General features: G+C 43.7%; 1 protein-coding gene across 2 annotated transcripts; it reads right to left on the bottom strand.

The window, feature by feature from the left end:
- Window positions 1-266: 266 nt before the first annotated feature.
- On the bottom strand, window positions 267-12,241 carry LBH (LBH regulator of WNT signaling pathway). 2 transcript variants are annotated; one of them, XM_073671797.1, is made up of 3 exons: window positions 12,043-12,241; window positions 6,840-6,936; window positions 267-825 (listed from the first exon to the last, which is right to left on the bottom strand). In XM_073671797.1, exons 1-3 carry the CDS (start codon window positions 12,066-12,068, stop codon window positions 640-642), a joined length of 309 nt encoding a protein of 102 aa, XP_073527898.1. In that variant the 5' UTR covers window positions 12,069-12,241; the 3' UTR covers window positions 267-639. The 2 variants fall into 2 exon arrangements, with proteins under 2 accessions (XP_073527898.1, XP_073527897.1); XM_073671796.1 differs by lacking the exon at window positions 12,043-12,241 and adding an exon at window positions 8,357-8,439.
- Between the last annotated feature and the right edge of the window lie 658 nt (window positions 12,242-12,899).

The raw sequence follows: 12,899 nt of genomic DNA, 5'->3' as shown, positions 1-12,899 counted from the left end.
CATGACACTATTGCATCCCTGTACAAAACTGAACACTGGAATTAATACTACATAGACAGATTCCACTTTTCGATCCAATTACAAATAGTTACAACACATTGATGACATTGAGAAAGTTGTCGAGAGTGGAGCCAAGGTGTACACCACCAGTTCACGAGAAGATGACTGCTTGCCATGGATTATAACGACAACAGTTACCAAAATTGCATCAACTAAGACTCCGGTTGGTGGACAGCATGACGTAACATTCACAGAGAAGTGAGGTGTTGAATGTTTTTTGCAGACAAGGCGGTTTATTAATGGTCGTTGAGTCAGTGCCTCTGTCCAAAGAATTCCTTCTTACGTTAATCTAAGTTTATCACTGCATCTAGCCTTAGAAAAACCTCAGATCGTATTCTAATGATTGAATTAAAAAAAAAAAAAAAAAAAAAAAAAGCAAACACTTCTTCAAGACTTCGGGGCTTTTAATCACAACGAAGGCCGGATTCTTCCACCGAGAGGAAAAATAAAAATAAAATAAAGACTCGTCACAGGTGCATCTTGGAATTTGTCATAGTTCGCAAAATCCTTCCTATCTGATTCATAGTAGGCCCGTCGTTGGGCAACTTTTCATCCAAAAGAACAAGGGTCATCATGTGTTTACTGCTCCTTGTTGTCTTTTTGTGTGTCACAGTTTGATTCCTTTTCTTCTTCCACCAGGAACTCTTCTGGAGGCCATCTGAGCTCTCCACTCTCAACATCTCCCTCTGTGGGCTCCACCACAATGGAGGGAAGTCGATCCTTCAGTTTGCAGCATCGTTCAAAGTCTGAAGGGTCTGGGAAGATCTATAAAGAAAAAAAAAAAAGAACAGTAAAGTCAGCTCAGGAAAAAAAAATGTAGAAAAAAAATTGTTTTTCAGCAAGACATTTAAGAAGAATGTCAAGAAAAATATTCAAATTGGTAAATAAGATTTCTACAATGCTTTAACTGAGAAGTAGGGTAGATGTAGAACTGTCCTTCTAAAAGGATTCCAAGGAAGGGAAGAAAGATGTTCTGGTAATGCTCTGCAACATATGTCTGCCAGTTGGACTTGAAGGGTCACAATTTCTTGCAAAACATTACAGAGGCAACACTAGGCTAGTAACAACTAGTGTCTTGGCACAAGGATATCATTTCAGTGATGAAACAGTACTCGCTTAAGCCCATTAAGTGCTCCCATCACTGGTCATCTTTACAGATCCCATTTGGTAACTCAGGAGCAAACAATCACTTTTTTATCTCTAGACCTAGAGAGACCACAATTATGACAAACTCCTTACTAGCATTGAATATGGGATCAAGAATGGTATTTGAAGGCCTACATACACGTTAGACTAAAGTTGCCAAACCAGCCAATATCTGCAGGATCAGCCAATGTCTTTGGTGGCCTCACAGATTATTTTGGGGGAAGAGAAGAATCTGACCCGTTTCATTTCCAACAGCCTATTCTTTTGTTATTCCTGGGAGATCAGACTTCTGGTAGTTTGAGGATATTCTCAGCTCTGAGAATATAGGAGCTTGTCTCATCTGACAACTGTTTATGGAGTTGTCAGACAAGATGGATAATTGGCCAAATAATCATTCCTCCGTCATCTAATGGATAGGTTTGCTGAATGGCAGGCATAGTCAACAACTCCATAAAGGTGGCCATTCACATTAGATCATAGTCAAAACTGCCAATTTTGGTGGGACTGTCCAACCCATGAGATTGGGTAGATTTAGGAAACAAAAGTTGGCATCCAACATACCCCATTTTGTTCCTTCAGTATATTCACTGCAGCAAGATAGCTGCAGTCAGAACTTATTCCTCTCACCATCAAAAACACAATTGCACGCTCAGCCAAGTATGAACATCAGGCAAAATATGTAACATCTTCTCCACATCAGCTTTTAAGAGAAGGGTCTGGACATCCCCATGAAAATGAAATGGCCCTCAGATGACTTGCATCTTGTGTGTAGGCACCTAAAAGGTGTTGTGATGACCTATTAGGACAGGTCATCAATATCAGATCGGCAGGGGTCCAGTACCAGATAAAATCCTACACCCCCACCAATCTCATATTGGTGACTCATAGCAGAAATAGGCAAGTCTTACCACAAAAAAAGTATATTGCTCCCCCTCCAATTAGGACAGAAGATATTTGAGAGTTAATGACCCTTGTGACAGTCACATTTCTCCAAAGTGAAAAACTGCAGTTTTTAATCCCAATCGCTGCAGATTCTCATTTCCTGCCCACAGATGGGTTATTTTTTGTTTTGCACAGTCTTCAAATTTATTAAAATTGTTTAGTACTTAAGTTTTACTCTTGGGGAGGGAGTCAGTTTTTTTTATGAACACAAACTTTACAAAATGTTTTTCATCTATAGGGATCATGTTTTTTTTTTGTGTAGCAGCCCGCTCTGATAAAGTTAAGTCCATAAGCTGCGTTTTTTCATGTATAGCAAACCATTCTGTCTTCTCTGAGCTTTGTGTCCTAGTTTTAGGATTAGGACTTGTCAACACGCGGCTCAGAGAAAGACACGGATGAAAGATTAGACCAGAATATGAAGGATGCGATTACTAATGAATGAGTGGCCCTAGATGCTCCAAGCAGTCACTGATAGAAGTTTCCAGATATTCATGACCAATGACCCCAGCCGATCCGGCAGCCCAAAACTTAAGGATTACACCTATAAAGACCAACTCTGATTATAAGCTCATTATCTAGGCATGCTCTCCTATTTAGGGAGGCACGAAAATCAACAATACCACGAATTACTACTGATCACTGGAATCTTCCTGCAAAATGAACTTTGGAGAGGTTAAGATTAGGCAAATGTTCATCAAAATAACTTTCGGGGGACAGCTCAGACTTATGCAAATATTTTAGTGTCCAGAGGTATGCCATGTATATGAGGAGCCAGGTGTGGCCCTATAATAAACCTTTATTGCCCGGGGACTGGTTGGTGTCTTCACTTTTTCTAAAACCCACATTTATTTTTAGTCAGCCATATGTGTAGTTCGGGGGGCCTGTTTATTGCAGGATGAGTTGTAGTTTTGAATAGCAATCAATTTTCAAAAAAAAAATAAATAAATAAATATACACACACTATATATATACACACACACATAATATATATATACACACACATAATATATATCGTTGTTTTGTGTGTTTGGTTTTGCAGTGTTCATTGTTCAGTAGAAATTACCTAACAGGATTCTCCAGGTCTGTACAATTACAGCGATACCAGACAGGGTTTTGTTATTTTCGTGCTTAAAAAAAAGTCAGTTTTATTTAAAAAAAAAAAAAAGTATATTTTTGCATCCTGTAACTATTTTCCAGTGAATGGAGCAGGGAGTCTGTAGTTTTTTGTGTACCATGACACATTTTAATTGATTTTTTTATTGTGCAGTATTGATTTTTTTAATTAACACATTACTGTATGGGTTAGTTTTTTTTATTGTGATAACTGACTTTACAGCTGCAGCAATGTCAAATATATATTTTTTTAGCTGTGATAAAGCAGGTAATTAAGTTTATTTTTTTTTTTAAATTTGACTTATTAGTCTAGTACCCGAGATGGACCGATTGCTAGTTTTATATTGCAATAGCGAAGCATTGCTGTATATAGTGTAGATTGTGGACTCCTAAGACATCTGAGGTTGGGAATCAAAGGAGTATAAGATGGCAGCAACAGGGGCCTAACGCAGGGCCCCCAGCTGGCTTGGTAACCCCAATGGCACCTTGAGATTACGTGATAGGGAAGCCTAATGGGTGCCTGAACTACTGTGGGGTTAAACAGCAGCAGTCTGAGCGGCTAGTGCCGTTGCCATTACAGGCAGAGTCTGGCTGCATAAGAGTCTGGCTGCACAACACCTATATTGTAGTAATGCCAAACTGGTTGTCATGGGTAACAACTCTGCTTTTCATTTGCACCAATCACACGCCACCTCGCATTATTCTGAGGCCCTGTGGAAAAAGAAAGCAGCAACCTCATTGGTTGCTACAGGCAACCACTTCACTTCTCCCTTCCAGTGTGCGTTTCTATGGAATATATGTCTATCTCCCCTGGAGTCTCCACGACAACAAAAGAGGAGGCCATGTCAATTTTAGTAGTCAGGCCTGTAAGGTTACGCTGTCTGATCATAAGGGCAGTTTGTACATCGAGATGTGGTTAGATGGCGCATTGGGAATGAAACAGTACTGGCTTTAGGGGCATGGCTTTTGGATCTTCCCATGTATCCGGGCCTCCATGCTGACAGTCAGACACTTGCTGACACTTTCCAGCCTTCAACAGGATGTGGGATCTGCAAGTGTTAAACTGGTGCAAGAATTAGTGCCATTCTGAGGCAAAAATGAAAAGTGGCGCAGATTTGGTCCAAGTGACGTCACAATGGGGGATTAACGCCTTCACGCATACTGGCATGATAGTACATCAGTCAGGGTGCGGGTGTATGGCGCAGACCCGGAATTATGTTATATAGCCAGCATCTACAGGAACGCCATACGCTGCTGTTTAACCAACAAAACACCACTGTCAATCACCAACATCAGTATGTAGATCGTCTGGATGCTGACGCAGTGTTACCCTTCACATGCCTATTTGCCAATGGATTGCCATGGCAACCAGGAGCCTGTTAAAAGCCCCCCCCAATAGCTGCCATCTTGGTCAATTTCACTATATACACTGCAATATCGAAGTATCAAAGCAAATATAAACAATCATAGGTTCAAGTCTTAATTTTTTAAAGAATAAATAGTTAAAATGGGATTAGCATTTTTTTTTTTGTCAGCACACTTCTCAAAAAAAAAAGTAATTAAAGTATGGGTACCCCGAAGTAGTACCTATGAAAAGTTCAGCCCACCACAGAGTCCAACAGTGGCCAAGGAGGAGGAGTTTACACAGTTTACCTCTTTACTAGAGAGCAGCGAACCCAAACTGGGTGTCCGGTATGGACGATGAACTTTACACAGTCTCTGGTGCCGAACTCCGAACACTAACTTCTGGAAGAGAGCCGAACCGAAGTTTGGAGTAAAGTTCAGTCAAACCCAAACTTCCACAGGTCTACTCATCCCTACCCCATGATAGTAAAGCTACAGTACAGTCCCTACACTTCCAGCATACAGACTGTGCCGCCATATGGTCCCAGTGACACACCATATTCGTCTCTATCTAGCTAATATCTCTGAAACATGGCAGGTGATTGATCAATGCAAAATAGGCAGCACAGTATAGATAACTTCTATTGACACTGTATTTTAGATCTATGCAGCACATCTATAATACCGCCATGCAGTGGAGCAGTCCATTATCTATAGCTACTATAGATGCCAAACGAGCAAGCAAAAAAATTTAGTGCGCAAATCAATTTAACAGACCCGCCTCTGCAACTTTCAAGAATTAAATGTGCATTCCCTTTAAGAAGATGCAGCGGGTGAAAATAGACAATAGAAATCAGAATGAAGCACGTCAGAATGGCGCGCTGCGCCCGTGCCGTATTCTTCGAAGTCTGCTTGGCTCCAGGCCTTTCATGCACAAGTGAGCGATTCTCATTAACACGAGCAATGAACGTAGAGGCAGCGGACTCATTCATAATAACCTCAGTGTTTCTAGAAAGCGCGGCCCGCCAGCGACCGCTCCAGAATAAGGCCGCTCTGTACCCAGCAGAGGACTAATGCCAACACCACATAAGATTATCATACTTTTTTTAAAGTTATGAAATTTAGGGAATATATAAGATATATATATAAGACAGATATATATATATATATGAAAGGAAATCTGTCTTATGAGTAACGACTGAAGATGGGCACCATATTACATTATGCATGATCCCCCTACCTAATCTTCATACCTAGCAGAGGTACATCCACCTATAGCTTCTGGCCAAAACAGCCTATTATATAGGAGCAGAGCAGATCAGCAGCTGCCAGGTATCTGGTCGCGCCTTTATCTCATTCTACTGACGTGACATCACTGTGCAGGATTGGTGATGTCATTAGATGCACCCTAGTTCACCCTCACTGTATCCCAGGTAAAGGTAAGCCTAGCTATAGAGATTCAGTTTCCCTAACTTGGTATACAAATGCAATGCCCTAGCTAGGGTGCATTTCCTTGCCCCATGGTGGCAACCTGTCCTAGACCTGCACCCACAGCACATGCCCTACCAGCCCCCTCTATCCGCAGCTCTACCAGGGTCTTTTACTAAATACAATCCTTGTGGCAGCCGACTGCATATTCAACCTGCGATAGGATCCAAAAGTTCTGTCCAACATGTAGTAGCATAGAATATATACATAATGTATATCTGCAACTCCAGGTCAGGAAAAGCTGGCAGTCAATCCACAGAAGCAGGAAAAAAAATCATCCACGTTCCCTAAAGACATACCAGCATATTGGATATTATCTGCTTCCAGAAACTGCAACTAACAGAGGCACAACAGGAACTATCATCCAACTTTCCAAAACTCCTGAATGGTAAATCTGCTAATAGATACTATGAGCATAGGGAAACCAATCCTTGCACATTCTTGTGTTGACGCCTACTAGTACCCAGCTTTCCCATTAACAGAAAAATTAGTCAGACATTTCTTACCCAACGTTAAAACTTGTTGAAACTACAAATCTACTGCAACTCCTAGTTACATAGGTTGAATAAAGACCTATGGTCCATAAGGTTCAACCTTCCTCCCCCAATTGTACATGGTTATCTTTTGAGAGTTTTAGACTAATTGCTGCCATTTTAGTTCTCTCCCAAAAACTCAAGAAAAGTTTAGCTCGCCACAAGACAGCATATGGAAATATCCACAGAGGCAGATTTTTCTGTGGAACGTACCTGATAAGAATCTTTGCGAGGGCTTAAACCGATTTCATCCATGGGTTGAGTGTTCATTATAACCTCAGTCATTTCAGCTGATCTCAAGTAATCAGTGCTGCAAGAGGAAGAAAATATAATTAAGATCCTCATCCTCCACTATAATTATGCTGGAACAAAACCTTTCAAGACAGCGGTCTAGGACGATTCACCAAAATATCACAAGAATAAAAAAAAAAAAACACAGTAATTTTCCAGTTATAATTGAGCAATCAAGACTTTAACAGTGGTGGGAATTTTGGGGATTTTTATTTATAAAAATCCCACCACCATGTTGAAAAGTCTTGATTGCTCAATTTGTGCTGAGCACTGGGGCCGCGTTCACACTGCAGCAGCACTGGGTTTCTTTGCTTTTACTACAATCAAAAAAATAATTCTGGAGCTGAGCAAGCACATGAGCAGGACAGGTTTTCAGGTTTAGGTTTCAGCTGATGCTTGTCACGATGTATCTATACTATGAAATCATGAGAAATTGATACATTCATTTTAATAAAACCAAAATGTATGCTTTTAAGGTTGGTTCTCCAAACTGCACATTACCCAAATCTCCCACAATTTTGGGAGAAGCTAAGATATAAAATAAAACTCAGATCTGCTCCTCCGATCCTTCCCCCCTTGGTTCATGGTGCAAGTGGTAAAAATCTGGATCAAGTGGTTGGTATGCCAAGAACCCATTTCTAAGATCAGTGCTGAAATGCCACCATTTGCCCAAGTGTAAAGGGGATTATCCAAGTTTTTTGGACCTTGGTGGGTAATGCATGGAGAAAGCAGGATTCTTGGTGTCAGGAGAGGAATCAATTATGTCTACTCCCAGTAGATCAGTATGATAGATCTAGTATGAACGTAGATCGGCAGATGTCAGGGACTGCTAGTGATACGCTAGCTCATGTTAGACCCGCTAAACCATCTTACATACAAATGTAGTCCGCACAAGACCCCACTAATCATGACCTATAGCAAAAAGGTGGACAAAAAAAAAAGTGTCCCATATATACTCCTCCAGAAATTAATCTTTAAAAGGGAAATACACCTAAACCTACCCTCCATCAAGACAGGATTAGTACAGCGATGCAATGGGAATTTGGAACAGGGGGTCAAGCCCCTGCAGTTCGGAAAGGTTAGTATACGTCACCTATGGACATGTTAGAGGTTATTTGGAATACCCCTTTAAAAAGCAATATACCATTCTATCTAAAACAATACATTTTTCCTTGTAGATTATACTTCTAAGCCAGGAGGGTTCCAAAAATAGATGTTGGCATCTGAACAATTGTTTAAGTGACATCTCACCAATATGTTCTAGAACTTTCTGGAGAGATTTTATCTACTGCTGTTAGACTATATGACATGGCAACAAAGGGGATGGGAAATGGCAGATTATCGAGTGTTCTTGACATTAGTCCTATACATTCATTCAATAGGCTATTCTGTTGTCATCCGATTCACTTTAACAGAGGAGAAATCCAAAATACTCTTACCTAACTTCTATCACATCAGCAGTGCCAAGAGCCTCCAGACACATTTACACCAGCTGCTCCCCTAATAATGGACCTGTGATATTATAAGCTGCCGTCTATATGTTTCAGCCCTTTAAAGGTGTTTACTTGCTGCAGAAATGTCAAATATCTCATCATTTGCTCATTCAGTCACGAGAAGACAGCGACACGCTGCAGAACACCCACAGTCCACCATTCATCAGACCCAGAACAATAGGCTCCAAGGTAAAAGGACTGGAAATACTGCAGAATCTACACAACCCCACACCTTAACCAAAGAGCCAATATATGGCACAAAAGCTGCAGAAGAACGGTATCTCAAGACAGATCTCCCCAAAAACAAAGCCCTACTCATGGAGAAGATTTTTTAAAGGGGCCAATGAAAAGTACCTAGAAGAAGAACTGCGAAGAACTGAAGAGCCACTGGGGAAAGATGTCCACATTAAGAGGTGTTATATGGTCCACACACACTGGACTGACCCTAAAGAATTGCTGTATGGTCCATTCATATACTGCACTGACCCTATAAACTGATCTATGGTCCATTCAAAGACTGGACTGACCCTACAGAATTGCTTTATAGTCCATTCACAGAATAGACTGTCCCTATAAACTGATCTATGGTCAATTCAGACACCGGACTGACCCTACAGCATTGATTTATGGTCCATTCACAGACTAGACTGACTCTATAAACTGATCTATGGTCCAGACACCGGACTGACCCTACAGCATTGATTTATGGTCCATTCATACATTGGACTGACCCTACAGAACTGCTCCATGGCCCATACAAAACAGACCATACTGAACTGCTATATGGTCTGTATATACAAAGACCAGGAGTGAACAGACAGAAGGCGGCCCCTGTGGAAGTATAGATGGGCCCTTTGTGGTCCAGTAGCTCATAATGCACAATTCCACTTGGTTTGGAGTTCAAAGTGGTACCCTTTCACCCCATGGGCCCCTGTACGGCTTCACAGGTTGCACCAATGATATATCCGCCCCTGGATTAGACATAGTCTAGACTGGCTACATTATATATATATCTCTCAATACACTGGACTGACCCTACAGACCCAATTGGCCATACATTTCTGCACAGAGCGATAATTGGGACCTTGAATGGTGATTGTAGTGATTTTACAGCTTCTGTAATTGCAGCCCACATGTTTATATCCAAATTTTTAACTACAGGTATCACTTATTCTTTAGGATTCATTATGGTTCAATGTGTCCATAAAAATAAATTTTAATTAAGTCACCGCTGCCGTTCAGGACAGAGTTACAAAAATATAGCGATCCTAAGCAAGGCAACAGTCTTCCAAACTGGAGCCGTGCCCCACCCCCGTGGGCAGTAAGATCACCTTATACAAGGAGAAGTCCAGCAAGAAAAGTGATCCAATATGGAGAGTTCCCACTGCAGAGACATCCGGCCATCAGATGTTCTTGCTGTGGAAATTATTCCTGATTGCTGGTGACTAGACCTCCTCTTTGAGGGCGAGCAGAGCAGATTTGCTACAGAAATTTCTGAGACTTTTCCATTTAAATTGGTCCATTTGCTGCTGGCAAATCAAGCCCATTCAGATGGCAATTTCTGCAACACATTTGCCAGTTGTGAATATACCTTTAAAAATATTCCGATCCTGATCGTGAACAGGAGAATTGGGGCAGGATTATATTAGACATCTCCAGGAAACCGATAAGCAGCAAATTCTCAATGAAGTAAAAGCCCATCACGGTGATTCATCATGGCCGAGCGTGAATGAGGAGGTTGGCAGTGACGAGGACAGAACATTCCCATTCACACTACCGACCGCACAATGACATCAGCTGCATGGAACCAATGTGAAGCCATCTCATGTATGACCGGACACATGGGGTTAAACATACTACATGCCAAGAATTATACTGGAGCCAGGCCAGACACCACATCACATCTGTATATAGCATCAGTATCTAGCCATGATCACTTGCCCAGAGCATGCAGTGCCCATGGAGAAGGAGCAGCCTGGTGCTTACTCTCCAGTTACATTGGGCATTTTGCATTATAGATGCAGAAGATCAATGGGGCAGGTAATTGTCAGCACAAGGCAATTATGGGGTCTGCAAAGTTCTCATCCAAACCTATGTAACACACCTGCTGGTCTACCACCACAGATGTAGCAGAGCCAAATGTGGGTTTAACTCTTTGGCACAGAATGGCTTGTGTAAAAAAGGTTATAAAGTATATATAGCTGCAGTCCTATGTAACACCATGCAGTAAGCGGGGCAATGTGAACATAGGACGTGCAAAACAGCAAATTCAGCCCTCTGCTACATCAAACTAAGCTCTGCCAAATGCGTAAACTAATGCAATTATTGTGGATCAGTGCAGGCTTATGGCAGCTATAAGAGTATAATATCTTCCATCCTGTCCATGCCTAACTAAAGACTTCCTGTTTTTCACAAAACCAAAGAAGCTGACACTCTACCCAGCTCGCCTCCTAAAGCAGCCCCCCAGCACAAAATCTCTACCCAACAACTCAGCCTCTACGGTATTGTCCAGTCTATCCTTCCAGGTAGCCCATCAATTTCACCAGCCAGCCACCCCCCTCCACGTATCCCCTTACCTTCTTGCAAGCGTGCCCCTCAAAATAACGCCACCCCCCCCCCTCACGCCACTCCAGCCTGCCCCTCCAAGTTCCCCCCTATCTCTCTTCCTATGCCTACAGGTGCCCCCCTCTCGCTACTTCAACCTGCCTTCCAGGTACACCGCCTCTCACTACCCAAGCATGCCACTCCAGGAACCCCCCTCTCGCAAAAAGCTTACCCATCCATATACCTACCTCTCCCCTTCATACTGCCCCTCCATGCCCCCTCTCACTACTTCAGCCTGCCTCCAAGTACCACCAATCCCCCCAGCCTGCCTCAAGTACTCCACCCCTCCTGATACCCCATCTCTCCCCTTTAGGTACACCACTCCTCTCCAGCCTTCCCTCCCCAAACTGCCCCTCCAGGTATCCCCCCCCCCCCTCAGCCCCCTCTATCACTCCTCCACCTATCCCCCCCAATCTGCCCCTCCAGGTACCCCACTAAATGCCCCCTCCCTTTCCTCCCCAATAAGCCCCTCTGGGTACCCCTCTCTTCCCTTCCCAGTCAGCCCCCTCGGTCCCCCCACCTCTGTCTCCCCAGTGGATCCAAACAATTCATTCCATTAACATCATTAAAAGAAACAATGTAACAAAGCCGGGATTAACCCCTTCCCTCCCTGGAGTGAGTATCAATAGGCAGCGAAGTTCATCAGGGCACAGACACTGGCAGCTGCTCCCCGGGCACAGGATGAATGCCAGCCTGGCAGCCAGCTCCTCACCTGACACCTGATGCCACCCGCAGCCTGCAGAGGGCACCGCGTGGTGACCGGGGAGCAGCTCCTGCAGCAGAGCCCACCCTGCCCCCCACACAGCGAGCCTCATTAACCCTCCAACTACCAGAAACATTTCTGCCAGCTTTCATTACTTTTTTTTTTTTTTTTTTTTTTAAACTTCCATTCCACCCCCCAAAAACCTGCACCGAGGAGAAGCGCCAGGACCCCCACATCCTCCATCAGCCCATAACCCCCCCAACCTTCCCACAAGTCAGTAAAAACATTACAGCCATAAAGGGGTTAATCCAGAGGAGCCACTTACCAAGGAATGGGGTAAAATACAGACATGAAGTCCCGGGAGGCTGGGAGGAAAGTCCTGGCTTAAAGAGGTCACACAAAAGGGGTCCAACTGCAGCAGGGGGTCTCCAGACAAAGCCCAGGAGGAGCCGGCAGCGAACACAGGACCGGAGCGAGCGAGCACTGAGGCACAACGTCCCGCACAGCGTGCACCGCGCCGGCTTATATCACATAGGGGGCGGGGGCTCAGGGAGCCACGCCTACATGTGCTGACGTCACCCAAAGCATGAATGGCCTGAGCCTGCAGCTCATCCCCTGGATACAATCAGCGGAGTACATTCTTGCGGCTCCCCCGCCGCCCAATCAGCGCGCACAGCCACAATGACCTGCGGCCGGCCGGCTTCTCCTGCCGGCTTCTCCTTCTCCTGCCTTCTACCTGAGGAGGCTCTGTTCTTTGTTCAGCAATGGGAAAATGGCTTTTTAAAGTCCCCAATCTTCTCTCTGCAGCCCCCTCCCTTCCCCCCAGTTTCCTCTCTGCAGCGCCTTTCCCTTTAAGAAAAAAATAAGAACTAGTAAGCAGCGCAATTGATCATGGAGCTAAAATTAGCTGACGACCATTGCACCAACTTCATGCAACCAGGCAGATTTCATGGGGTTTATCCATGGTTTTCGTTATATGTTCTTGTGAGCTGCGAATTCTACTGTAGATCTGACTATTGGCACAGCAGATTGGCCAGCGGTGCGTAGTGGTGGACACTGGTGGGTAGTGGTGCACACTGGTGGGTAGTGATGGGTAGTGGTGCACACTGGTGGGTAGCAGTGAACATTGGTGGGTAGTGGTGAACATTGGTAGGTAGCGGTGGACACTGGTGGGTAGTGGTG

The sequence above is a fragment of the Phyllobates terribilis genome, unplaced genomic scaffold (assembly GCF_046119375.1).
Source record: "Phyllobates terribilis strain yellow unplaced genomic scaffold, ASM4611937v1 Scaffold_3__8_contigs__length_932513732, whole genome shotgun sequence".
NCBI lineage: Eukaryota > Metazoa > Chordata > Amphibia > Anura > Dendrobatidae > Phyllobates > Phyllobates terribilis.
The sequence above is the reverse complement of the archived record's forward strand: the minus strand, read 5'-3'. Positions and strand labels throughout refer to the sequence as shown.

Bases quoted from the DNA above. Each gene is read 5' to 3' on its own strand.
- LBH (XM_073671796.1), bottom strand. From the start codon at position 8,400: ATGTGTCTGGAGGCTCTTGGCACTGCTGATGTGATAGAAGTTAG. The intron at 6,937-8,356 runs GTAAGAGTATTT...TTCCTCTTGCAG, and splicing joins GCTGATGTGATAGAAGTTAG to CACTGATTACTTGAGATCAG. The intron at 826-6,839 runs GTACGTTCCACA...TTTTCTTTATAG, and splicing joins CTCGCAAAGATTCTTATCAG to ATCTTCCCAGACCCTTCAGA.